This window comes from Pogona vitticeps, chromosome 1, assembly GCF_051106095.1.
Source record: "Pogona vitticeps strain Pit_001003342236 chromosome 1, PviZW2.1, whole genome shotgun sequence".
Lineage (NCBI taxonomy): Eukaryota > Metazoa > Chordata > Lepidosauria > Squamata > Agamidae > Pogona > Pogona vitticeps.
This window is the reverse complement of record NC_135783.1, coordinates 195,778,008-195,803,506: the sequence shown is the minus strand read 5'-3', so window position 1 is coordinate 195,803,506 and position 25,499 is coordinate 195,778,008. Positions and strand designations below refer to the sequence as shown.

The 25,499-nt window shown below is 45.4% G+C and overlaps 1 protein-coding gene and 1 long non-coding RNA gene across 3 annotated transcripts in view; one reads left to right on the top strand and one right to left on the bottom strand.

Moving 5' to 3' along the window:
* The window catches only part of FRZB (frizzled related protein), a 33,743-nt gene extending 8,972 nt beyond the window's left edge, over window positions 1–24,771 (bottom strand). Inside the window, exons 1-5 of one of the 2 annotated variants that reach the window (XM_072981100.2) lie at window positions 24,151–24,770; window positions 11,594–11,641; window positions 5,212–5,277; window positions 2,571–2,775; window positions 1,709–1,772 (exon numbers count right to left, since the gene is read on the bottom strand). In XM_072981100.2, the coding sequence (XP_072837201.2) occupies window positions 1,709–1,772; window positions 2,571–2,775; window positions 5,212–5,277; window positions 11,594–11,641; window positions 24,151–24,649 (882 nt within the window). In that variant the 5' untranslated portion in view covers window positions 24,650–24,770. Of the gene's footprint in view, window positions 1–1,708; window positions 1,773–2,570; window positions 2,776–5,211; window positions 5,278–11,593; window positions 11,642–24,150 lie in introns of both variants that reach the window. The other variant, XM_072981106.2, reaches the window with a different exon arrangement.
* LOC144589333 (uncharacterized) lies at window positions 7,034–11,127 on the top strand. The gene is made up of 2 exons (XR_013545399.1): window positions 7,034–7,148; window positions 10,895–11,127. It is a non-coding gene; the product is annotated as an uncharacterized LOC144589333 (long non-coding RNA).
* Window positions 24,772–25,499: the final 728 nt, after the last annotated feature.

Here is a 25,499-nt window from a genome sequence, read left to right as displayed (position 1 = left end):
CTATGGGAACAAACAGACACTCCCCTCCCACGCCTTTAGGGCCTCGGCTGAAAGGCAGCAACAAGCCTACAACCCTCCCAAGGAATGAAGGATCAACAGTGGCTCTCCAGCTTTTGTGTCGCATGCTCTCTAGCAGGGAGTGATTCTACCACAAAAAATATATTTATTTATTTATTTCTTTATTTATTGGACTTCTATCCCACCCATCTAGACCAAAGGTCTACTCTGGGCAGCATTACAAACTTAAAAACAATAAAACCAAAAAACATATATTATGGATCCAAGATGGTGAAAGTATAAGAAATTAAGATACAGCAGGAAGGAAAACCTGTCCAAATAGCCAGGTTTTAAGTTTATTCCTCAATAAAGTCCCAGACAGGGAGCCAGGCGGAGCTCCACTGGCAAGTTGTTCCAAAGTCGAGGGGCCACTGCCGAGAAGGCCCGGTTCCTCGTTCTTTCCTTCCGGACCTCCCTCGGCGTTAGGCCCCTCAGCCGCCTGGCCTGGCTGAAACGAGTGACTCTAGCAGAACTGGGTGGGAGAAGGCGCTCTACCAGATATCAAGGTCCTAAACCGTTTAGGGCTTTATATGTAATCGTAAGAACTTTGAATGGAAACGAGTGGGCAGCCAATGCAAGGTGGCCAGAGTGGGGGAAATATGATGGTACCTTTTCACCCCAGTAAGAAGTCTGGCCGCCATGTTCTGTATCATCGGAGGTTTCTGTGTCAGTCTCAAAGGCAGCCCCATGTAGAGTACATTACAGTAGTCTAATCTTGAGACTATGAGCACATGGACCAAAGTGGTGAGCACCCCCACATCAAAATAGGGACGCAGCTGGGCAATCCGCCGAAGGTGGAAATGTGCGGAACGGATCACTGATGACACCTGGGTCTCCATGGTGAGCGCCGGGTCCAGATGTACACTCAAACTGTGAACCTCAGTCTTAGTGGTAAGAGTCACCCCACCAAAGGAGAGGGAGTTTCCCAGACCACTGATGTCTGGGACACCCACCCGAAGCACCTCTGTCTGGCCCAGATTCAGCCTCAGTCCATTCACCTGCATCTACTGCTGAACAGTCCCCAGGCAGCGCTCAAGGGACGAAACAGCATCCACTGTTGTTGGAAAAAAGGAGATGTAGAGCTGATTATCATCAGCGTACTGATGACATGAAGCCCTACATCCCCTGATGACCCCTCCCAGCGGCCTCATGTATATGTTAAATAGCACTGGAGAGATAATCGAGCCCTGCGGAACCCCACAATTGAGGCTCCACGGGGCCGAGAAACTCTCTCCAATCTGCACTCTCTGGGGATGGTCCTCCAAGAAGGAACAGAGCCAGGCAAGAACCCTAACCCTAAGAAGGCACACCGCTAGGTTTGAAGGACTCATTTAAATTTTTTGCGTATGTATTCATTTACACATTTTGACATGTATTTTGGCATTAGGGGAATATGAACTACAGTTTAAAAAAAAGAGAGAGAAGCAAACATACTCAGGACATCATCCTAGGTAATGCTGGAGACTGCAATCCTGTGTAAGTTTAACTTGAGAGTAAGCCCTACTAAATACAGTGTTATTTAATTCTGAGTAAACAACAGAAGTATTGAATCAGGCTGTATATTCAGTGACAGAAGGGCTCATCAGTCAGGTTAAATCGTTTTATAACCAAATAGATTAATGACGCAAAAATTAATTGAACTATTTCTTACCTTCACTTTTTTACCAAGACGGTCCTTCCATTTCTCTGCTATGGAGCCTTCAACTAAGAGTAACCTACACGTTTACAAAACAAACAGTATGTATTGTGAGTTATACAGTATGGGGGATCTTGTGCTTTGTGGGTGCTGCCTTTACGCAAGTGGTGACCCTCTCTCTATATATATAAGGCTGTTGTCTAGTGGGCATATACACACAGAGCCCACCAGACAGCAGCCTTCTCTAGCTCCTGGGAACGTAGCTATATCCCATTTATTCAACGCTTATGTAAAGCTGGTTTTTAAAGATTTCTGTCATTGTAAAAGAACCCAAGTCAGAATCTGGTTCTGTACCAAGGGGAACACAATGACCCACCAGTGCAGAAACACCGGATCTTGTGCTTTGTGGGTGCCGCCTTTATGTAGGTGGTGACCCCCTAATGTTACAATTAGCCAGCTTATGCTTCCCGGTCCCTCCTTGTGCAAGCTCCTTGAAAGTGAAACTGCTTGTACAGTACTAGGGTTGTTGCAGAAAGTTTTTCAACCAAGTAAAATCCCAGCTTTGCATTCGGAAACATTTTGTCCATGATGAATCCATGTTAGTATCCTACTGTTAAACCCAAGTGAAGCAGACCCACTGACTCAACAGGATTTACTGACGTGTTGACTTACCATTCAGGAATTGATTCAGTGGGTCTACTCTCTAGCTGAGACTCGCAACAAAATACTGGCCTCAGTATTTCTTTCACAATTTTAGGAATATTGCAAGTTCCGTGATCACATACGTATATTCTGTGGATTGTGTTTTGCTTCTGTTATACTCTATTCAGAATTTATGTTCAGAATCAGCAGGAAAAACAAAGAAACAAGGAATTACCGGGAGCGTTCTTCATCTTCATAACCCATAATGATGTACTCTTCGTTAGCGCTGAGGGGTGGACACAGGCAACCAGAGTTTGTATACAGGTTAACAGTGTCCTTTGGAATGTTCACCAAGGAAGACTTCAGAATCTCCTTTACCTCGACTATGGCTGTGACATCATGGCATTTGGCCTTTACCTCCTTCACTTTAGCACGAATCACTGAAGAAAACGCACAAAAAGATCTGTCCCAATTATGGCATCAAGATTTGTGTCATTTTGCACGTTGTATTACTCTTTTCTGTATTACTTTAGACAAGGAATGTTTTAAGAAAATAAAAGATTGCCGTACCAAATTATTATTGTTAACTGTGATAGTTGTTGCTGACATTGTTATTATAGTACCTTCCCTTTTCTGTTTGTCTTGTTAGTACTTTTTGAAGGCTACCCCTGTAAAGATCAGTTTTATAAATCCATTTTGTAAATCCATCTTTCTATCTATGCAATTTGTACCTGTGGGATTCTTGAAATATAGTTGGTTTTGATGTTGCTTGAGAACCAGTCTGAAGCAAGATTAGATCCTTCATCATATCAAATACTGAAGGCAAGGTCTGTGGGTGAACTTCCAGTCCCCTGGACCCATCCAAAACATCCTGGCTTCCAAAAGCAAACCAAAAGTATATCCAGTTCGGTGGAACACTCTGTACGTGCGTGGTTTTGTTGGGGGGTGGGTGTAAGGTGCAGGAAAGTCCTACAGCTTGCTTTAAAGGAGATTTGCAATATTCTCCATTTTCATAAAGTTCTGCAGCAAAAGATGGCTCAGGAGGCCACACAAATGGGTGGCAGGACACATGTGACCCAGATGCCACATAAGTCCCAGTAAGACAGAAGTTGGCAATGACCTCTGGGTGAACGAATGAAATGGAAATCAACAGCAGAGGAACTCTCAGCAGCTGTGTTCCAGTGGTAGGCAGGGCCTAAGGCAAAAATGCAGGACCACAAGTGTCACCTAGGTATTTTAGCAACTGCTGGAAAAAAATGTACCCACTCAGGCCTAAAAAGAGGGGGAAAAGGACAAGATTGTCTCCTTGCCTTCTAGAGGGCACAACGGGCCTTTTCAATAGAAATGATGATGATGACGATGATAAGAATAAGCAGAGTGAGGGGCATAGATATCTGAAGTACATTGTTGGGCACGTGATGCCCTTTGGCCTCTGGAAGGTCCCTTGCTCTTCCTGAAGCAAATCATGATCACAACAGGGACTCCCAAGGATTGTTACCATGGGAACAGTTCCTGTTCAATTTTTCAGTCAGGCATCCATGTTATTCTATTCTTTCTGCAAGTCTTGGGACTTCCTCCAAATGCATTGATACCTTCAGCTTTTCTGCAGCTACCTTTTGACTACCTCAAGATCCACACTCACTGCTGAATTTCAGAAACAGAAGGAGGTATAAAGATATACACCAGCTCCTGATTTCCTTCCACACTTACTGCTACAAAAAAACTTGCACCTGCCTAAAACCCAGCAAAAAGCTAGGAGTGCCCACCTTCCACCTTGAACTACAATTGGCCATTCAGCGTGGGAAAGGTTAGTCACTCTGATGTTTCTGTGAGAAAGTTCTCCAATTATGACACTGTGTTTAGGAAAACAAGCATGTATTCCTTAAAATGAAGGCATGGGCCTCAACAATTCCACATACTCATAGCAAGTGAAGTAAAACCACTGGGTGGGGAGGAGGGAGCATTCAGGAGTTTGATACTCAGTGTGTCTTTGAGGAGAAAAGCCAGCTTGAGTAACCTTAAGCAAGCTGCACACTCCCAAGGCATCCCTAGAAGAAGGGGAAGGAAAATCTCTTCCAAGGACTTGATACCTAGGAAATCTGAAAGGAATATTAATTTGGAATCCACTTGATGGCATGTAAAAGAATATATATATGTCTTGTTAGAACTTTTTGAAGGCTACCCCTGTAAAGATCAGTTTTATAAATCCATTTTGTAAATCCATCTTTCTATCTATGCAATTTGTACCTGTGGGATTCTTGAAATATAGTTGGTTTTGATGTTGCTTGAGAACCAGTCTGGTTTTGAAATTGATAAGGTTTTGAAACAGGACCTCAGAAGCTCAAGTTCAAATCTCCACACAGACACGCAACTGGCAGGGTGACCTTGGGCCCGTCCCTCTCTTTCAGCATGAATCAATGTAACACCATAGTTGTAAGGGTACAATGGCTGCAGGTAGAACCTGTATCCTTGGAGGAAGGATAGGACGACAACACATAGTTCTCTCTGTGTGTGTGTGTTTTATTAGTCTGAAGCAAGATTAGATCCTTCATCATATCAAATACTGAAGGCAAGGTCTGTGGGTCAATTTCCAGTCCAAAACATCCTGGTTTCCAAAACCAAACCAAAAGTATATCCAGTTCGGTGGAACACTCTGCATGTGCGTGGTTTTGTTGGGGGTGGGTGGGTGTAAGGTGCAGGAAAGTCCTACAGCCTGCTTTAAAGGAAGCTGTGTGTGCGTGTGTACACACACACACATACACACACACACACACACACACACACACACCTATTTATGTCAAATATTGTTTGCCTCTATTTATGCATCTTCTTTCCTTTAAAATAGTTGCCTATCACGAAGCCATGCAATTGCTTACCATAGTTGTAATTGTTCCGAAGATAGGTTTTCTGGGTAGCTTTTATAGGCTTGCATTTACAGCGCTCTAGAAAACAGAAATGCCAACCATTAGAGCAGAAATAGACAAGAATGAGCTGCACTGTGTGTTACACTTTGTAATTAGCCAGCATTGTTGAGCGTTCTGATTGACCATGATGTTGGAAGCATATTGGGGTGCATGATGCCTGACTGGGTTCCCAATGCCAGAAGGAACAGCTACACAAACACTGGAACTTGATTTGTGGTAAATATTAAGATTTCTCTTGATAAAACCTTCCTTACCCCCTACATGACAAACTGAACACCCAAAAGTACAGTTCCTACGCAACTATTAAAAGATGAGACCTTTACCCTGGATGGGATTTTCTGTTATCTTCGACTACAAATCCCATCTGGCAGACAGACACTTAAATGTGGCTCAGCTGGAGGAAAGGCCTCAATGGGAAGGCTCTGAGGCTGAACTAGGCCTAGATCTGACCTAGTTTCCTGTTCTTGCCCCAGTGCAAGCTGGGAGCTTTCTTTCTGAACAGGCAGCCAGGAGGACCTAAGCCTTCCAGCAGAGGCCTTTCTCCCAGGTGAGTCGCGTTTAGCTGTCTGTCAGGCAGAACTCTCAGAACAGAGAATTATGGGCATTGTAGTCTAAGAACTCCAAAATATTCACCCCTAATCTATCGTCTCCTTTAAACGAAAGAAAGGAAGGAAGGAAGGATGGTATCATGTACAGGCAAGACACAAGCAAGCTCAACCACCTTTGGCTTTTCCGTTTGTCTCCCTGAGCAAGCAGAAGAGGAATTGTCAGCTGTTCAGTTCAGGAAGTCAACTGTGGGTCTCTGTGTGTTAGGCAACAGGCACCTTTGAACTGGGGGACAACACTCAAATATAATGTTTCTCTCACTGCTACAGCAAAGAACTAGGTGCCTCCATGCCAGCCAAGCCAATGCCTGACCTGTAACAATGTCTATCTGCAAGAACAGAAAAACTCAATGGTCAAAATCTTTCGGGATCCACATGGATCCAAAAGGAATCAAGTAAGTTGCCAAGGCTGACCGATGAGGTAACCCCGTCATGTGACTCCTGACTATGTGCCTGGCATATACTGTATAATAACATATATTAACCACAGCGACTTATGTGATTCCTCTTGCTAACGTGTAATGTCTCTACAGGATTGAGGCCGCTGATTACCAAGTAGATGCTGTGCTCAGCTTAAAGACAGGTTGTCTTCTCTATTCAGCAAGCTGTTGCTCATCTGAGGTTGTATTTATCTAATTTTCCGACCTGCTAAGGACCAGATGATTTTTATTATGTCCTGACATGTAAAACCATAGAATTCAAACAGGGTGTCCTTTCTTTTTCACATAACTGTACTCTTTCCCCAAAAAGGGTTTCTCCCATTTTAGTTACGTGCAACAAAACATTATGTATTGCGGGGCTCTGTCATCTTCTTCAGCTTAAAACCCTAGTTATCTGCCTTGAGTACACTCTGATACAGTAAGGTGGGGTAGAAACCATTGGAAGAAAGAAAAACAATAGCATAATAAATACACAAGCATACATTTTCAAAAGACATATGAGCACATACTGTTTCAGAATGGTCTAGTCATCCTTTTTCGTTTGAGCCACTTCCTTAGGCAGAAAATATATTGACGGGAAAGAGAAGGGAAGTGGGATGTTATTCAGGGAAATTGTGACCCTGACAGAAATCATCCCAAAATGCCTCCTTTTCTGAACAGCAGCAGTGGGAAATACCACAGCCAAGATATATTATTACAGCATATAAAACCCCAACTCATTTTTTTTCTTTTTACATGAGCCTGTTCCATCATCTCTTGCCTATCTGAATGACTGGAATCCTGCCCCTGAATGATGTTGCCTAGCAACCAAGCCAACATACTAATGCAAAGTTTTGGATTTCTGGTAAGTTTGGGGTTTTTGTTAAGCAGTTGAAGGACAGGGACCCACAGAGGAGAATAGATGCTATTTCCCAGAGTCTATTCCTTTTTCATTAATTGGCACTTAAAGTCTCAACAACACTTGTAGGAGAAAGTATAAAAACATTTTATTCGTGAAGGCTTTCACGGCCGGGATCTAATGGTTGTTGTGGGTTTTTCAGGCTCTTTGGCCGTGTTCTGAAAGTTGTTCTTCCTAATGTTTCGCCAGTGTCCGTGGCCGGCATCTTCAGAGGACAGCACTCTGAAGATGAGGACAGAGTACAGAACAACCTTCAGAACATGGCCAAAGAGCCCGAAAAACCCACAACAACCATATAAAAATATTTCTTTACTTATAATTGCTTGAAATTATAATTGCTTGAAATTATAGATTTGAGTATGCTTCTTTCTTTACTGCAAACACTTAGCAATCAACTGAACAGATCAACAGCAAACAATCAACTGCTATCAACCAAAGAAAGACAGGAAACAAAATACTCAGCAGAGAAGTGGGGCTCTCTTTGAATGTCAAAGGCTGGAAAGAACAATTGCTTAGTACTGGATAGGCGGATAGTCACGCCAGTACAGACAAGTCCCTCCTAGTCACATAAATTACAGACAGCATGTGAGGTTGCAAATAAAACTCCCAACACATACATCTCTATCTCAACTACTGCTATCTAGGCCTTTCACATGTTCTGTAACAATCAGTCAATTACTTGGCCTTGAACTGGAATACACTGAAGAAGACAAATTTAAACAGCATAGGTGAAACACTTACGAGAGTGAGTAAAAGAAAAATGAAAGACAGTGTGTGGATGATGCTGGAAAAGAGCACCAACTGAGATATGAAGAAGGATGAGTTGCAGTACGTACTAAGTTTCCCACATCTTATCTGTTCAAGATTTACTCTCGGATAGGTGTTATCAGGTTCTTCTTTCCTCCTCCACCACGTACTTCTTGTTTCTTCCTTCTCTTCTATTTTAATTAGAGAATCAGACTCACATGCATGGAAGCCAGCTTTAGTGGCTTGCATAATAACATTCAGAGAGCCTATCTTTCTGCACAGATCTCTACATGGACTTCCTATTCATCTTTCAAAATAAATAAATAAATAAATAAAATTGGCCTTTATACCATTTCCCAGAGTGGTGAACTGGAACAGATTTAGTGCAAGGTACACACATACAAAAAGAGGAAGTGAGAACACTGCCATACAAGTTGCTGGCATGTGGCTAGCATCTTGCTACAGAGATTATGCCATTCCCTTTTCCCATGTATCTTCAGAGGCATATATCTGATAAATTCTGAAATCAAAAGGGGTTTGTTTAAGGGTGTACAATGCACTTTATGGGTGGACTCAGTCAGCATAACCAAAAGACATGTAAATTTAAGAAGTGGTCCAATCTTTCATTATTTTAATTTCTCAACTCATTTTGACTAGAGGGAGGTATGTATAGAGTAATGCTTTCAGATAATGTCTTATTTACATCTGAAGTATTTAAGCATCTAAGTGTGGTGCCACAAATACAGGATATTATTCAGTTTGTATTTTTCTGTTATTGTGCGCTAACTGTACACCAACCTCACAAAACTATCCTTGCATTTCGGTTAAAGGGAGTGTCTGAAACATTTTAATTTGAGCAAATGTATAAATTACTTGAAGATACAAGTATTCATCATACTGATCCAATGGCTTTATTTGGTGGCTTCCAAAATGATCAGAGCAGAGCAAAGGCTGTTAAAGCTGTTGGTGTAAGCTGTCCAGAAGATGAATTGATTTGGTCAGTCTGTTTATCTTTGAAAAGCTTTTGGCAAAAATTTCTGGGTTTTTTTTCCCCCTAAATGTTTCAAAAGAATTTAAATGGGCTAAACAAATCAGTAATGTAATTTATATAATCATATAAATTGAATACTATTATATAATTATCATGTGACTATATTATATGTAAATATATCTATAAAATGTGAGTTTAATATTTTATAAATGGGAATAGAACATACCAATGATCTTGGCTCTTGACTCACTTGAATGAAAAGAAGCCAATGAGAAAAAACAGGCCATCTTTCTAATTAGGAATAAACTAAATCATCTGTTTTCTTCTGTTGCATACAGCAAAGCTTGGCTAAATACTGACCAAATACATCAATAAATATTTTCAAATAAATAAAATAAAATTGCCTGGTTCCATCTAACAGAGAATTGTGACAGCCACATTTGAAAGGGAAGAAGAGCAGCTGGTGCACTAGGAGAAACATTTTAAAAAGGATCTCCAGGACCTCTGTTTTATCCACTAAGAAATCTAGGCACTAAAAAGAATTTCTGCTCCAATCTTCCATTCAAATATTTTCTATGTTGGTGGCATCAAGTGATCTTTCCTAAGTTAAACAAGGTAACAAACAAACACCATCTTCAATACATTTTCACCAATCAACCAAATTAATATCCTGTTTATGAAATTTTCAGGACAAGTCCTCCAAGATGAATCTTGCGAAACACTGAAAAGATCAGCACTGTGAAATGCAGTCATCATCCACCATCCAGTTATGTCTTTGGGACCTTTAAGCAGTTAGCAAAGTCAGAATTTAATCACAGACAATTTTAAGAAAGTTAGCTCTTAAAAATCAGTTCTCCCAGTCATCTTTTGACATTTCTACTAATCTATACCTTCCTGTCTGGGTAGGATGGGTGGGGCATTGTATTGTCATGCAAAAGAAAGACTTAAACTTGACAAAATATACCAAAATACACATGCGTTTGTAAATGAGGAATCTGGAGAATCTTCCAAGCATCTTTTTTCTTTTTAAACGCAACATATTTTATGAAACGGGGAAACAATTCCATTTTAAGCCAAAGGAAAAGGGGTAGCAAGCTTTTATTATTTGTCTTTGTAAGACACAGGAACTGACTCAGTTAGATACGAGTCTAAGAGACATTTACTTGCCTGTAATAACATGCCAGAGAAACACTCGCTATATTCTTTAGAAATGTTTAATCTGTTTCTGCCCACCCCTCACCCCCCAGTTAAACAACATCCCATGCTTCCTTTTGGGGGGAAATGTGTAAGAATACTGAATATAGCTATAGTACAGTCGTGCCTCGCTTTACGATTGCCCCACATTACAACAAAACCGCATTGCGACAATCTTTTTGCAATGGCAATTGCGATCGCAAAACAATGGTCTAAATGGGGTTTTTTCGCTTTGCAATGATAGGTTCCCTGCTTCGAGAACTGATTCTTCGCAAAATGACTATTTTAAAATAGCTGATCGGTGGTTTCAAAATGGCCACCAGGTAAACAAAATGGCTCCCCGCTGTTTTCTGGGATGGATTCCTCGCAAGACAGGCAGCGAAAACAGCTGCCCTATGGAGGATCTTTGCTGGACGGTGAGTTTTGACCCCATTGGAATGCATTGAATGGGTTTCAATGCGTTTCAATGGTTTTTTTTTTCGCTTTACGATGTTTTCGCTTAACGGCGATTTTCCTGGAACGGATTATCGCCATTAAGCGAGGCACCACTGTACCTTCTGGAGCTGCTATATGCTTCCCATACAGTAGTGGGGAATATGTGGGGGACGGATGATGAGAAACCTATCCATTCCTCATATCTTTGTCTCGCAAGTGCTTTCTATACAATTTTATTTGCTTGCTTGCTAGAAACCTTGATGTTTCTTATTTATTTACTTGAACACTGCATGGTAATGCCAATATTGTTATCCCCACCTCGCAGATGCAAGATTGCAACTGGAAGCTTTTCCAAAGGTCTCGAGTCCCAGAAAGAAGCCAGATTTAAACCAGCGATTCCAGGGGGTCCTACCTCACGCAGCCTTGTGCAGCACAATCCTAGACATGTTTACTTAGAAGTGTGTCCCACTGTTTCCAGGTAAAAATGGGACTAGGGTTAAAGCTTCATTGCTTTAACAAATTGTGATTGTTGAGGAATCCATCAGCTATAATGAAAAAGATCTTTTCTCTTGTAGTTAAATTGTTCTTGTCTATCCAAACTTTAAAAAAAATGGGAATATAATTCTATAGTTACAGAGACTCTATTAAAAAGTAAGTGCCATTATCAACGGGGGTCATATGGCCCCCTGGGAGGCCCTGGCACATTTGAAGGATGCTACAGATGGAAAACAATTCTTCACACACCACCTTTAAAGATTTACCATGTGATTTATACGATCCTGATTCAGCCTACATTTTTTTCATATTGTGTTTATGGCTGTGGCCAAAAAAAGGTTGAGAGCGATAACTACAGCGATGTCTTTGCAAAGGCACAGTTCACAGCTTATAAAATTTTCTAGGCAAAGATTTAGCAAGCACGAAAACAGACCCCAGCAGCATCATGTCAGTTCTCTTACTGATCTGGTCTAAATCCAAGAATTTTTTTAAAAAATGAAGAAAACAAGTTATGAGATATATTACTCACCACCGGTGGTTCCTCTACAGTTGCCATTATTAGAATCCATGGGGAAATCTGGCATGAATTGTTAAAGATGCAAAGAAGTGTTAGTAATTTTAATACTGGATTATGTATCACACCACATTAAAATGCTTTATTTTAATACATTAAATATTAGAGAACAACTAAAACTAATATTAATATGTGGGGGGAGGGAGAGGTTGGCAAAAAAGGGAAGTGGTGGTCCTCCATCATATGGGATCCTGAAGTTCTATGGCAAACAGGCTCTCATGTATGCAAAGGGTACCTTCCCGTGTTACTGGTGAAAGTGGGACAGCCGAAACCACGCACAGCTTTATCACATTGTCTTTAGAAGAAATAACAGCTGGGCACTACATTAAGAAGATATGCGAATCTACAGGGATTTTTAAAATCCCTTTGTAACATTTAGAAGGTATCAGGTGTGATGGTCTTTCCCATTCTAGTATTGTGATTTATGATGCTTATGCCTTAATCTTCTGCCCCCCCCTCCAAGAATTAACGCTTGAGCTCTTTTCCTTCACTCTCGGCCACCACCTTCAATACTTCCTCTTCGATAACATGCTGCCACCAAGATGCTTCCCCAGATCTTCTTTCCTACCCTCTTTCAAGGTTATGGAATAAAGAGCGTGTTTGATTGGCTCTTTAAAATTATATATGATGAGCTGACAGAGGATGTAGCCTACAAAATAACACAAAGAATATTGTATTGCAGAGAAACTCATGATGTCAACATAGATGACCCTGGCTGGGCTCAGCCTGCAATCAGCAAAAGTGCCCCTCCTTCCCGTCCATCCGCAGTCTATCAGCTGTCCATGACAGAAATAGGATTTGTCCAAATGCTTCAAGGCACAGAATTTCAGCTGCAGTCACTAGCGGCAGGATAGTGGCCAGTTCTCCTATGCAATGTACTATCAAGCGGTTATAGACTGCAAAACCACCTCTATCCAAGTGGCTACTCTCCTTTCAAGACCTCACAGCCTCCCTACCCCCAATCAATAATTTCCCTCTAGAAAAGTAAAGTATCACTGATCAGTTGGCTTATGTACTGTATCTTACAGTTCTTTTCTGAGAAACACGAGATACATTGACTGAGTAAAGGAAGCTGCCGCCTTTTCATGTGTAAGACCTGATTTTGATGTTTTCTAAGGCCTGCCATTTTGAAGGCCAGATGCATGCATACTCTTACTGTCCTGCCCTAACCCTATCCTTCTTCAGGCATAAGCATAAACCAGCAATCCTACCTCCCACTTATCGGGGAACCTGCTTGGCTGAACCCGTTGTGAGGATTCTGGCAGGCTGCAGGAGGGAGACCAGAACAAGATGGTGGCCCACCATTCCACCAGGCCCTTCTGGAAGACCTGCTCCATCGGGTTCTTCTCTCAACGGTTACCACCGCCATTCCAGCACAAAGGAAGGAAGGGCCTTTTCTCCCACCTTGCCGGACCACTACCTGTCATTTTCCTTTCTTTCCTCTTTTTTTCCCCTTTTGTGTCATAACTTTTGGGGCTGCAAGTTTTTACATTTCTTTCTGACTGATTACATCTAAACTGCTCTGAGAGCCTTTTAGGCCCAGAAGGAGGGGTGGGTGGGGAAATGGCTGTGAATAAGACACAATATTTCCAGAGAACTGGACCATTAACTACAATATTGCACTAGCATCCAATAAGCTCTTAGAAAGTTGAAACTATTTCTACTTTTGAACGTGCAGGCCTGTTTTCCCCATATCAACCAAGTTCTTAGAAGGTATTTTAAGTAGCTGTTGTCTGGGTCACCCTGCATCTGGTCATCAGTACCATCTGCACATATGTGAGGCTGAGTCAACTGAGGACCTGCCCTATTATTTATTAGGCTGTTGTTTGTGTGTGGATGCTGGAACCCAAGGATGACCTCCTGTGTTGTGCAACATTCCTCACATCCCCCTTACAACTAAAAGTAGTGTTGGCTTCTGCCAAAAGTTGACTTCAGACAGCACGGTCTAAGATCAAAACAGTATCTGTGGTTTGTGCTGGCCTAGGGTAGACTCCAACTAGCTTCCCTCTGCCACAGCAGACTTCTTTTGGAGTTCATTTGATTGAACTCCTTATACTAGTCACAATGAACAGATCTGAGAAAGTGAAAAATAAAAGTGGGGAGGGAAGTGGGGGAAGTGAACCCCAAGTTCCGGGCAGCCTCTTGGGGGGAGTCTGGCAGCTTGCACTTCCATAGTCTCAGGAGGGCCCCCCTGGTTGCCTAACCAAACTAGCCAGCTACCCACCTGGATGACATCTCAGAGAGAAATGTCATCTCAGGCAGCAGGTCTGGGCAGCTCCCGTCACTCCACCCCTGCAAATGCCACAACAGGAAACCAAACAGTGGAAGCTACCTGGAATGGTGGCCCACCTGGTGCCTCACTCTCAGGATCTCTCAGAGGGAACTATTAGGCAGACAACAACTCCAGAAAGCCTCACCAGCCATTGACCTTAGGCAGCAGATGCGTTGGCTGGAAAGTGGTCAGCATGGCTCTCTGTTTCCTTCACAGAGAACAACAACACCCAATATTACTTAAAACAGTCTTTGAGTAGTTTACCATATTTTAAAACAAGTACACAGGCTACACCCTGCCCCCCCTCCCAATGAGCTGGGCATTTTACCATCCTCAGAAGGATGGAAGGATGGGTCAACCTTGAGCCAGCTGTCAGATCTGTTGGTACCAAAGGTTGACTGTGAGCAGAGTTTTGGCTGCAATACTGCAGGTTAACCACCGCACCACGAGGCTCCTGCCAGGCACTGCTGGGCAAATGGGCTCTCTGCAGACAGACATCGGGTCCAAATACTTCACTCAACATGGGAGGCTCCATCCAGCAACTAAGTCAGTGTGAACAGGAGGGGCCTTGACATGACCAGTGCTGCCACAACATGTATGGCCACTGTGCTTTGAGGAAGAACCACTCCCCATAAGGCATTAAGAAAGAGGAGACAGAGTCAAGGAAGAGAAGGAGGAGGGCAGGGCCAGCCCTACCATTAGGCTAAGGTAGGGGGCCTTAGGCAGGAGATTTTTGTGTGTCATAGAAGGGCTGCAAATTGTTATATATTTTGTTATTATTTTACTTTTATGCCAAACTAAACTAGCCCAGAAACCTTGGTTGAGTGTGTTTTAGTGAAGAATCATGAACCGGGAAGTCTTATGTAGTGATTGGCTTGTGAAAAGATGGCCTTAAACACAGCATTTAGTATTGAGATAAGAACAGACTTATAAGATTGTAGCAACAATTACTAACTGAATGTCTGTGATGCATTCCTGTAAACTTTACAAGCTGGTCCCAGTTGGAATTAAACCCCAGTGATCTGTATGGGAGATGTTTCCATCAAAGACTAAGGATGGGATTTCACCCTGCAATTATAGGGGAGGATAGTGCCATTGGGGGCTCAGGTCTTTTCCACAATCTGAAACTAGAATAGATCAACACTTTTTTGTTGTTCTTTAGTTGTTAAGTCGTGTCTGACTCTTCATGACCCCATGGACCAGAGCATGCCAGACCCTCCTGTCTTCCACTGCCTCCTGGAGTTTGATCAAATTTATGTTGGTAGCTTCGGTGACACTGTCCAACCATCTCTATTGTCCCTTTCTCCTCTTGCCTTCACACTTTCCCAACATCAAGGTCTTTTCCAGGGAGTCTTCTCTTCTCGTGAGATGGCCAAAGTATTGAAGCCTCAGCTTCAGGATCTGTCCTTGAGGAATTATGAATCAAAAATATTCACATTTTTTTCTGATTTGTGCCCATCTCTAGTGAAGAAGCATTTTACTAAAATTGTTCTGTAGTTTTTTAGTTTCTTGAGACTGTTCTAAACATTCCTCAGTACTGTAGATATACTTATCTATTATTCAGTTCTACATATTTTTTTCAGCTTAAAAGCACATTTTTTTAAAAAAAAGTAAACAGATGTAGTAGAATATTAGCTACAAGAGTAGTCCATGTTCTACTCTTGTCTAGCCCAGACTATTACAAATAAATAAACAGCCAGAGACGAACAGTTCACCATATTTTATTTGCTATAAATTTTCCTTAAAGCCTTTTTGGGGAGAGGAGATAAATTTATCATATCTGTCCTGAGGCCAACGGGACAGTTAAGAGACGTTCTGAGAACACTTATTTCCATTATGTCAAAGAAGCTAGCAGGCTGCCATGATGGAAATTTGGAAGGCATCACTTGAAATGGGGAACTTAAAAATTAATGTTGCATTTACACAAGAATAACCTGTTCTGTGTATAGTAAAATAGCACATCAGGCAGAAGACTATTAATCCCCCTGTCTCAGGTATGCTTGTTTAATAAGCAAATATCATTTTTCTCTATTTGGCACTGTGCTGTTCTTTGCAGCCTGAAGAGGTACCATCCAGAATTCGAACACACTGGTCTACTATCTCATCCTGCATAATAACCAAGATTCCTGTGGCACCTGAAATACTTTGTTTGGCATAAGTTTTCATGAACAACCACTCAATATACCAGCCTCATAAATGTGATGAAGTGGCCTGGAATCCACGAAAGCATAAGCCAAATAAAGTGTGTTAGTCTTGAATGCAGGAATCTGTTATTTTTGCCATACAGACTAATGGAGGCATCTGGAAGACTCTGTGCAATGTATAGGAGGTGCACTGTGAGGAAAGGTAAGCTATACACTGAAAGAAATTGAGAAAAGGGGGAAATGGTGAATTTTAAAGACTTCCAGTCTAATCTAATGACCCAATGCCATGACTGTGTATAATTAAGAACAGATCTGCAGCAAAAGTGGGGAGGTGGGGGGGAAGCATAATGCTATAGGAGGAATATTTTGCTCCCATCATAGGCAGATAGGGGAGCGCTAATGTGCAAAACTCAAATGCACAACAACACAACCCTAAGGCAACACCCTAGCCCTGGCCAACACCCTTTTTTGTATTGTCATCTAAAAACTTGACATTTTACAGCAGAAGTAGGACTGGGCATCTTTGGTGGGCCGAGAGGCCAACCAACCCCCTTTTTTTGGCCTCAGGAACCTGTCAGAGCCACACAGATCAGAAAACTGCCCTCCAACCTCCGACAAATAATGAAACCAGAAACAACTAGAGATATACTTCAGTTTGGGGGGGGGAAGGGTGTTATTAAATGGCTGGGGAGGAGTGGGCAGTGACCTATTTAAAATGTGAATAGCTGCTCCTTCAGTCTTCTGGAAGCTGCAATGCACCTTTTTCTGCTGGGAAAAGAAGGGTTAGGGAAGAACTCAAGACAGCTGCAAAAACAACCTGAGGGGTTGTGGCAAACTGCCCACCCCTTTTCTACATTATGAATACATGTCATTGAGCTGATTGCAGCTAAACACTGCAGATGGTGGAGGCAGGTAAAAATGACCAGCAAAGGGCACTCTGGCTCATTTTCCTGGCACACACATTCACTGGCTCTCTATGGCTCGGGAGATTTGTCATGCAAACGTATCTTCTGTGGGGCTACCAAGGCAACGTTTGGTTCTGGTGAAGATGGACTTACTGGCCCTCGACGCTCTGTGCAACTTCTGCTAACACCGAACCAGCATGGCCAGTGGGACTGAGAGAGAGAGAGAGAACCCGTCCCCCTATTAATTTTTCCACGCTCTGCTTTGAACTACAGAGCATGAAACAAAAAGAGGCTACACCGTTCCTACAAATAAGGGCCCAGACAAGGTTTTACCTTGAGATATGTGGCATGTGCAAGAGCAAAGGGATGAATGCTGCTGATCCACAAGATGTGGGGACAAATTCCCAACCCCAATCTACAACGTATTACCAGTACCCAGAAAAAGAGGATGCTGTCTTTCGCTGCTGAGGCAGAACACTGCTCATCTTCCCGGGGGGCATGGCTAAGAGGCCTGTCGGGAAGAACTGCTGCCTTTCAGAATGTACTCCCACACCACTGACTCCTCAGATCTCTAATTCTACAGTGGTTATTATCATAAAATAAGCTGTATGTAACACAGCACTATTGGGGCAAGACCTATCTACTCCCCTGCATCTCCATGCAAAAACCACAGGAGCAGCTCCCCCTCAACCTCATCTGCCTCCACTCCCTGCTCCTCCGTGAATTTTGCCTGCCTAGTGCACCAGTGATGCTGAGAGAACGTGCCGCTCAAAATGTCAGCACGCGATGGCATGTGTCGGCCCCTCCTGTCTTTTCAAACGTGGAACAAAAGGAACTTTCCCAACTCTGGAACTCTAGACCCATGTTTAAAATGAACAACTAATGATAATAGAACTGTTCTATTCTGCTTTTAAAAGGTGAATTTGTATTTCTGGGGGAGAGGCGGGGGAGAGATGGCTGTTACATAGGGGTTGGAGTGTCTGTTCAAATTTTTCTAAACTCAGAATTCAGAATGTCATCATGTTCCCATTCAATGAAAGAAAGTATTCATGGATTCCACGCTGGAACCATTCAATGCCGCTATTGTGCTACTTGTGGTCCTCGGTAATAGGTAACTTTGGGGCAATTTGACAGAAACGACTTCTCTTTGCGCCCTGAATGCGACTGCTTTTAAATGGCTGCAGGCTCTGCCAAGCCTGGTTTCAGGACCGATCTGTTCTTAAGGCACTCTGGAAAGCATCTCCGCACAAGGGAGGAAGGCGTTTCGCAAACTCTTCAGTATGAGACTATTCACAAACTTGCTCCCCATCTGGGCACTCAAAACCACTTGCACTGAAACCATCCCAGCAGGTATCAACCCCCAACACAGCTGCAACAACAGTCTGCCCTCTGTCTATAGACAGGCCCAGGGAGTTAAGGTGGAGAATGGCTGGACCGTGAGGAGCAGATGTCAAAATACAAGGCAGAGCCTGAAGTTGAGATGGGACCAAGCGGGGCTGTTCCGCTGAGTCAAAGGCAGAGGAGCAACAAAAGTTCCAACTCAAAGACAGCAGCCGGACACTTTAAAGGGCCTCCAACACAGGTGGGGTACATCAATATTAAGCTATGCAAGAACAAACTACATAGCATGGAACCAACCAGCATATGTAAACAGGAGGAGCGGAGAAAGGCCTCTCTCATTATAGGCTATTATGACAGCATAGGGAAAAAAGACACAAAAAATAACGAACACAGCAAAATATCAAACATAGTTACTTTATAGGACTATGAGTGCCAGAATCTTCTAGCCAGCCTGGCCAGCTTCCTCGTTTTGACCCTTCTTCAGAGCTATCACAGATGAACTGTACCTTTCAATGGAACGAACACTTAGGCAGGTAAAAAAATCTGCCCAGATACAAATGCTATCAACTGATACTATGTCTTTGTCATTCATTTTCCACACACTCCATCCCAACTCCTTTGAACCTCGGGAGGAAACCGTCAGTCCCAGCTAAAGCAGATCCACTGCACCAGCTGTTGAAGGGTAATCCCACTGGTGCAAGAGACCTTTTCTCCTTAGGTCCACCTGCGGGATTTCGGTCTTAATCTAGAGCTCTGCATTCACAAGAAATGCATATGTGACAAGGTGCTTTTTCCGATTCGGCTGCTTCCTTCTTCCCAAAGAGTAGAAATTTTCTTCATCATCCTCACTACAACGGGTGCTGATAAGTATTGAGCCTTTCTCAGAAAAAAATGAGCTAGGAAGCTGTAACTGCCACACATATTCTACATATTCCCCCAGGAAGTCAATGCACTTGCGACATCTGTCCTGCAGCTTCTTAAGTCCCTGCAAATAAAATTCTTCCAACTGCTGGTGTAACCACTCATTTGTGGCATTAGTTGCCTCCAGAACACCCCCAAATCGTTGTCCCTTTAGGTGTTTTTTGTGTTTGGGGAACAAATAATAGAAGGAGCCAGATCGGGAGAATAGGGTGGATGGGGCATCACTTGAAAGCCTAAGGACGTCAGTTTTGACATTGTTTCACCTGCAGTGTGTGACCAGGCGTTGCCATGCAATAGGATGACACCTTTGGAGCACTTTCCTCGATGTTTTTCCTTGATGTTTTGCATCAACTTCTTCAATAAGGTACAGTAATATTTTGCACTGATGGTTGAACCCTGTTGGAGGTAGTCTACCAGCAGATCTCCCTTCTTATCCTAAAAAACTGTTGCCGTTTGCTTCTGCACCGACTTTTGAACTCGGAACTTCTTTGGCCTGGGGAAACCACTGTGCCTCCATTCCCTAGACTGTTCCATTGTCTCAGGATCATAACAATAGATCCATGTCTCATCACCAGTTCCCAGTTTGCCCAGGAAATCTGCAAAATTTCTTGCAAAATGTTCCAAAACAGCCACTGATGACTCCACACGTTTCCTCTTTTGTTCAGCTGTCAAAAGTTTGGGGATCCACTTGGCTGCCAGCTTTCTCGTTTCCAAGTCGTGGATAATGGCACCAACTCTCTCACATGATATTCTCAGATATACAGTATAGCAATACTTTTGGCTGATATTCGGCAGCCCTCCATGATCATGTCATGGATGGCTTTCACATTTGCAGGCACAGAGGCAGAAACAGACCTTCCACTGGGTTTCTCATTATCCACACCGAAATGGCCAGTTTTAAAATTAACAGCCCAACGCTTAACTGTTGCATATGAAGGGCCACTGTCACCCATAGTTTGTGACATTTCATCATGGATCTACTTTGCACCTTTCCCTTGAGAAACAGGAACTTGATTATGGTCCTATGCTCTTCCACACTGAACTTTTCTGAAGGTGCCGCCATGTTCACTTTGGACCAGAACATGAAAGATAAGTTAAAATCATAGCTAGTTGAATTTTGCACCATTGAATACAGACAAACTGGCCAGTACACCTTGCGATTTATAGCTTCCTAGCTCAATTTGTTTTCTGGGAAAGGCTTGATACTTATCAGCACCCCCTCATACTATCATTGATTTAAACACAGTTTGATGCTTTGATAAGTAAGGGGAACAGCAAAAACTGGCATGGGTTCTGAGACCATGACACTGTCCTTTCAGCTCACTTGTGCAGAGACATCAGATGAGAGGCTTGACATTTTAGGGACTTGCATTCAAAAGTATCCAATGATCTCCATGTGCAAAGGGAAGCCCTGCCAATCATAACGGGTGAGCTTTGTGATCCCCATGATCAGTTCCTCCAGCAGGCAAGTCCCATTGGTCAAAATGGGAAAGCTCCACTAGCACTCAACAGCACAGTGAGTTGTAGAAATGAGGCACAGTTTTGATATAAACTACAATGACATCCACTATTGCTTATGGATGTTATTATAGTATTCAACCTCAATGAATTCCAATGGCATTGAAGCCACCAGATGCTACTTTGGCCCTCACACACTGTCTTACAGACAACACAACGGTTGCCCAAGATGTTCCTTGGCAAAAGAAGCCCAGGCAGGCAGGAGCCGTAGCCAAATCAGAATGTTTGCTCCCATTGTAAGCTGTCTGCTCTGGGAGTACTCACATTAAAGAAGCATTGCCAAACGAACTGCCAAAGCCACAGACCCCACAACAGCTGGCTCTGCGCACCCATTCATTTTCCTTTCCAAGTTTATGACCGCAATCACAGTGACTATGGGGGTCCTTTTAAATGGTCCTTGATTGGTCTTTTTAGTCTGTCAGAAGCCAGATCAGAGTATCTGGACATAGAGCGAAACAAGTCAACAGCTGAGATTTTCTACTTGGGCGCCCAATAGATTTTCTTCTTCAGTCTCTCCCAATATCAAACAAATAGAGAGCCATGTTGCATGACTCAAAAGCTTCCCTATCCAGCCCTTGTCCTAATGTTAAACCCATATGAAAAATGAATGCTTTGGCTGTGACAAATCTCTGCCCCCCCATGCACCACTTTTTAAAATCCTTCCTCTGTTTGAGTTCTTCCCTTCTCTCTCCAGTGAAGCACCCTCTGCTTCTCTGTTTCTCAATACTCTGATCTTATCCTCTCGGTTCTTCCGAAACACAATATCCCTTGCCACAGAGCTACATTCCTGCTGCTCCCCCAATATATGCTCCACCGGGATAGAATTTCACGCTGCTGGCAGGAGGCAGAGGCCAGGGAGGGAAAGGGGGGGGGGAATCAGGGATTATCCCCCCCATCCCTCCCTAGAGGGTCAAGCTACAGGAAAGTTGTGCAAATAACCCACAACTCTTTCTTCCTCTTTAAAAGCCATCCTGATGGTGGCCATGTGAGATAGAGAAGCAGTGAGGCAAAAAGCACTGCTTCTCACCCTCTTCCAGCCAGCTTGCACATTCTCCTCACCAAACAGCTTCCCTCTCACCTGGGTTCAAAAGAAGAGTTTTGTATGTGTTGGCGTGTAAAGTCTAGTCCAGACCTCTGAAACACCTGGTTAATGATTGGTTAGGAAAAGCCACCTTTGGTGTCAATTCTCTTTCGAGTCACAAAGCACCGACCAGCTATCTCTGAGCTTAAGTCACCCACAACTTCCAGATCTACCCCACGTTTGCAGAGCAGACTGGGAGAGAGCGCAAGACAGGAACGGAGAAGGCAGAATACGGGAGTGGCATGACGGAGAAAGTGGGCTGCCGTTCTTGAACACAATGACTTGAAACAGCAAGCAAAGAGTCCCCTTTGTTAATGTTCCTGCATGTGGTGTTTTAAAACAACCTAACAGAGAAGGAAAACCAGTGTGTGGACTCTAAAACCTTTTCCTTTGGCATCTTGTTTTCTACGTGAATGGAGCTGCTTTCATATTTTAAATACGAGAGTACTTTTTCAACTTCAGACCCTGAAGCCGTATCCAGAAATTACGTTAGAATCTGAGAACTGTATCACAGGACGGGTGACAAGATCTTGGTGGGAGGCTGCAAGGAATACAAGTGAGTCACATAAAATATCATGAAACGAGAGTGACTATAGAATGGATGTTGGTAGAGGTAAAATTCAAAGTGGCCCCAGGTTACCATGGTCAGTGGAGAACACGACAGGCAAGTAGTCCTTAGTTTAAGGACCACGTGTTTGCTTTCCATCACAGAAAGGACACTGTCCACTTAATGTATGTGTATATTTGTGTACACATCCATATATACTCTTGCTACACATTTGCCAAGTATACACCATCCTATACAGTGCAGCTCAAAAATCTGCTTCTTTAGTAATTAATTGTGGAGGGGAATCTTTTGGTCCCTTGGATATGTGGCACTACCATGCCCATCAGCCCCACCCTGGAAAGCCAAAGCTTCCCCACTTGTGTCTCGTGGAATGTGGTGTTAGGCATGGTTATAGGAGACTTCAGCACACCATCGGTCTGTGTTCAAAGCAGGCAATCATTCAGTGACTGATCGCTAAGGTCCTCCAGATGAGCAACTCCCACCAGTCCTGGCAAGTAGAGCCACAGGTGAGGAATGATGGGCACTCCAATCCAACAGCCTTCCGAGACCCATGTTCTCCTCCTTCCCACAATAAAGGGGTCATCTTATCCTAGGGACGTGGTGGCGTTTAAGGGATGTGGTGGCGCTGCGGGCTAAACCGCAGAAGCCTGTGCTGCAGGGCCAGAAGACCAAGCAGTCATAAGATCGAATCCACGCGACGGAGTGAGCTCCCGTCGCTTGTCCCAGCTCCCGCCAACCTAGCGGTTCGAAAGCATGCAAATGCAAGTAGATAAATAGGGACCACCTCGGTGGGAAGGTAACAGCGTTCCGTGTCTACGTCGCACTGGCCATGTGACCATGGAAGATTGTCTTCGGACAAAACGCTGGCTCTATGGAAACGGGGATGAGCACTGCCCCCTAGAGTCGAACAGGACTGGACAAAAATTGTCAAGGGGAACCTTTACCTTTACCTTGCTTATCCTGAAGTGAAAAATTTGTGGTGCAGCTTGTTTCTTGACTGACCACCTTTGGTGAAAACGCAAGAGGGAAGAACAAGAGGGAAGAGACGGCTTGGCTTCTCTGTGGTTTGGGGCCAGAGAGGGCATGGCTTTGGCTCAGGATCACCTCAGTGAAGGACCTCAGAGGAACCCGTCTTCTGGTTTCCTGGTATCAAGCAAGAGAGGCCTAAGATATGTGGCTATTGGCAGAGCTAACTAAGGAGAAGGTTCACAGGAGTGAGGGGCTCTGCAGGGACCAGAAAGGTGATGAACACTGCTAGGCGATAGGCCTGGAGACAACAGGAGGATCTCCTCAGTCAGTCAACCCTGCTTTTTTTGCTGCCTGAGGAAAGCACACCATCTGCACAGAGAAGGCAATAGATGCGCATAAGGCACCGCACCTGCGCAGCTGAAGGCCGGCTATGTGGGGCACCCCATCGCTGTTCTGCTGCCCGCCCACAGCATCTGCTGCCTGAAGCTGGCATCCCAGGCCGCCTCAGGGGAGCTCTTCACGGCTACTTTTGTTGGGGTGGGGGTGGGGTGGGGGTGGGGTGGGGGCGGAAAGGGCGAGGCCTGGCGAAGGTGCGAGGGTGGGGGGAGTCACGTCTGGCCGCTGAAGTTGCGCGGGGCCTCAGAGGGCGGAGAGGGAGGAGGAAGGCGGGAGAGTCCGGGGTGGGAAGATGGAGAGATGGCGGCGCGGGAGGGGAAGGACAGGGAAGGGCGGTCTTCGGGGCCCCCAAAGGGCGGAGGGAAGCGGGGCGGGGAAGCGGGGCGGGCGGACTCACCGGCTGCCTCGGCGGGGACGATGGCCTCCGGGGCGATGCAGACGCCGCGGTCGTAGACGGGCAGCTCGCCGCAGGCCAGGCTCTCGGGCCAGGCGTGGCCGTACTTGAGGAGGACGGGCTCGCAGCCGGTGCGCGCCCGCTGGCAGACGGCCCGGCACGGCTTGATGGGCTCCGGCTGGAAGTCGGGCGTGCAGATGGGCGCGTACATGGCGCACAGGAAGAAGAGCAGGTCGGCGCTGCAGCGGGTGCCCAGCAAGCCCTCGAACTGCTCCATGGCCAGGATGGCGTTGGCCTGCGTGCTGTGGTGCAGGTGGTTGGGCATCCGCGTCATGTTCCAGGGCAGCGGCTGGCACAGCGGCAGCCGCACCGCCTCGCAAGCCGCCCCGCGCGCCGCCCCGGGCGCCCAGCCCGCCAGCAGCCCCGCCAGCGCCACCAGCCACGCGCCCCCGGGACGGGGAGGACCCAGAGGCGGCGGCGGCGGCGGCAGAGGCCCCCCCATCGCCCGAGAGGCGGCAGCGGCGGCGCCCGGCACCCCGCGCCTACTTTCCCTAGCCAGGGCGGGCAGCGGCGGCGGTCCGGGGCCGGCCTTTCCTCTGCCTACTCTCTCGCGAACTCCTCGGGGGAGGCAAGCGGGCCGGATCCTGCCAAAGAGTCTCCGGGATGAGGAGGAAAAACGGAGAAAGTTTTCTCCCCCTCCCTCCCCAGTTCTTCCTCCCCTTCTGGACTGATGGGATCCCACCGGGGCGACGGAGACAGAAAAGGGGCGGCTCGCCCGGGAAGGCGACCGATGATCGATGGATCACCGGGGAAGGGACTGGGCGCCGGCGGAGAGACGACTTTCGCTCTGGCGCGGGGTGGGGGAGAGACGGCGAGCAAGGAGGGAGAAGCCCCCGAAGGCAAGCGGGAAGCGACGCCACCGGCTCGGCTGGTGCGCCCGCGGCCCCGGGCAGCGCCTCAGCCCCTGTCCCCCAACCTCGCCGGCTGAAGAGCCCCCGCCGCGGCTCCGCCTCCACCTCCTCCGCCTCGCCCTCCTCTTATCGCCCCCCTCCGCCCCGCCCCCGCCCCCTTTCAGCCGCAAGGGAGGGAGGGAGGGAGGGGGAGGAGGAACGAGGGGGCGGGAACGAGAGGGGGGGTTGTAGCAACCCACCTGGAGCGGCGCGAACTTCTCTCAGGACAAGGGGCCAGCTGACTCCTTCAGCCCCCACCGCACCCGCAGCCCCTTCCCCTCTTTGGACCCCGGGGCAGCGGTAGCCCCCCCTCCCCTCTCCGTCTCTTACGCCTCACGGCTCTGGAGAGAGAGCGAGAACGGAGCGGGGAGGGGGGGAGCCTAAGGCTCCCACCGGGGGCCA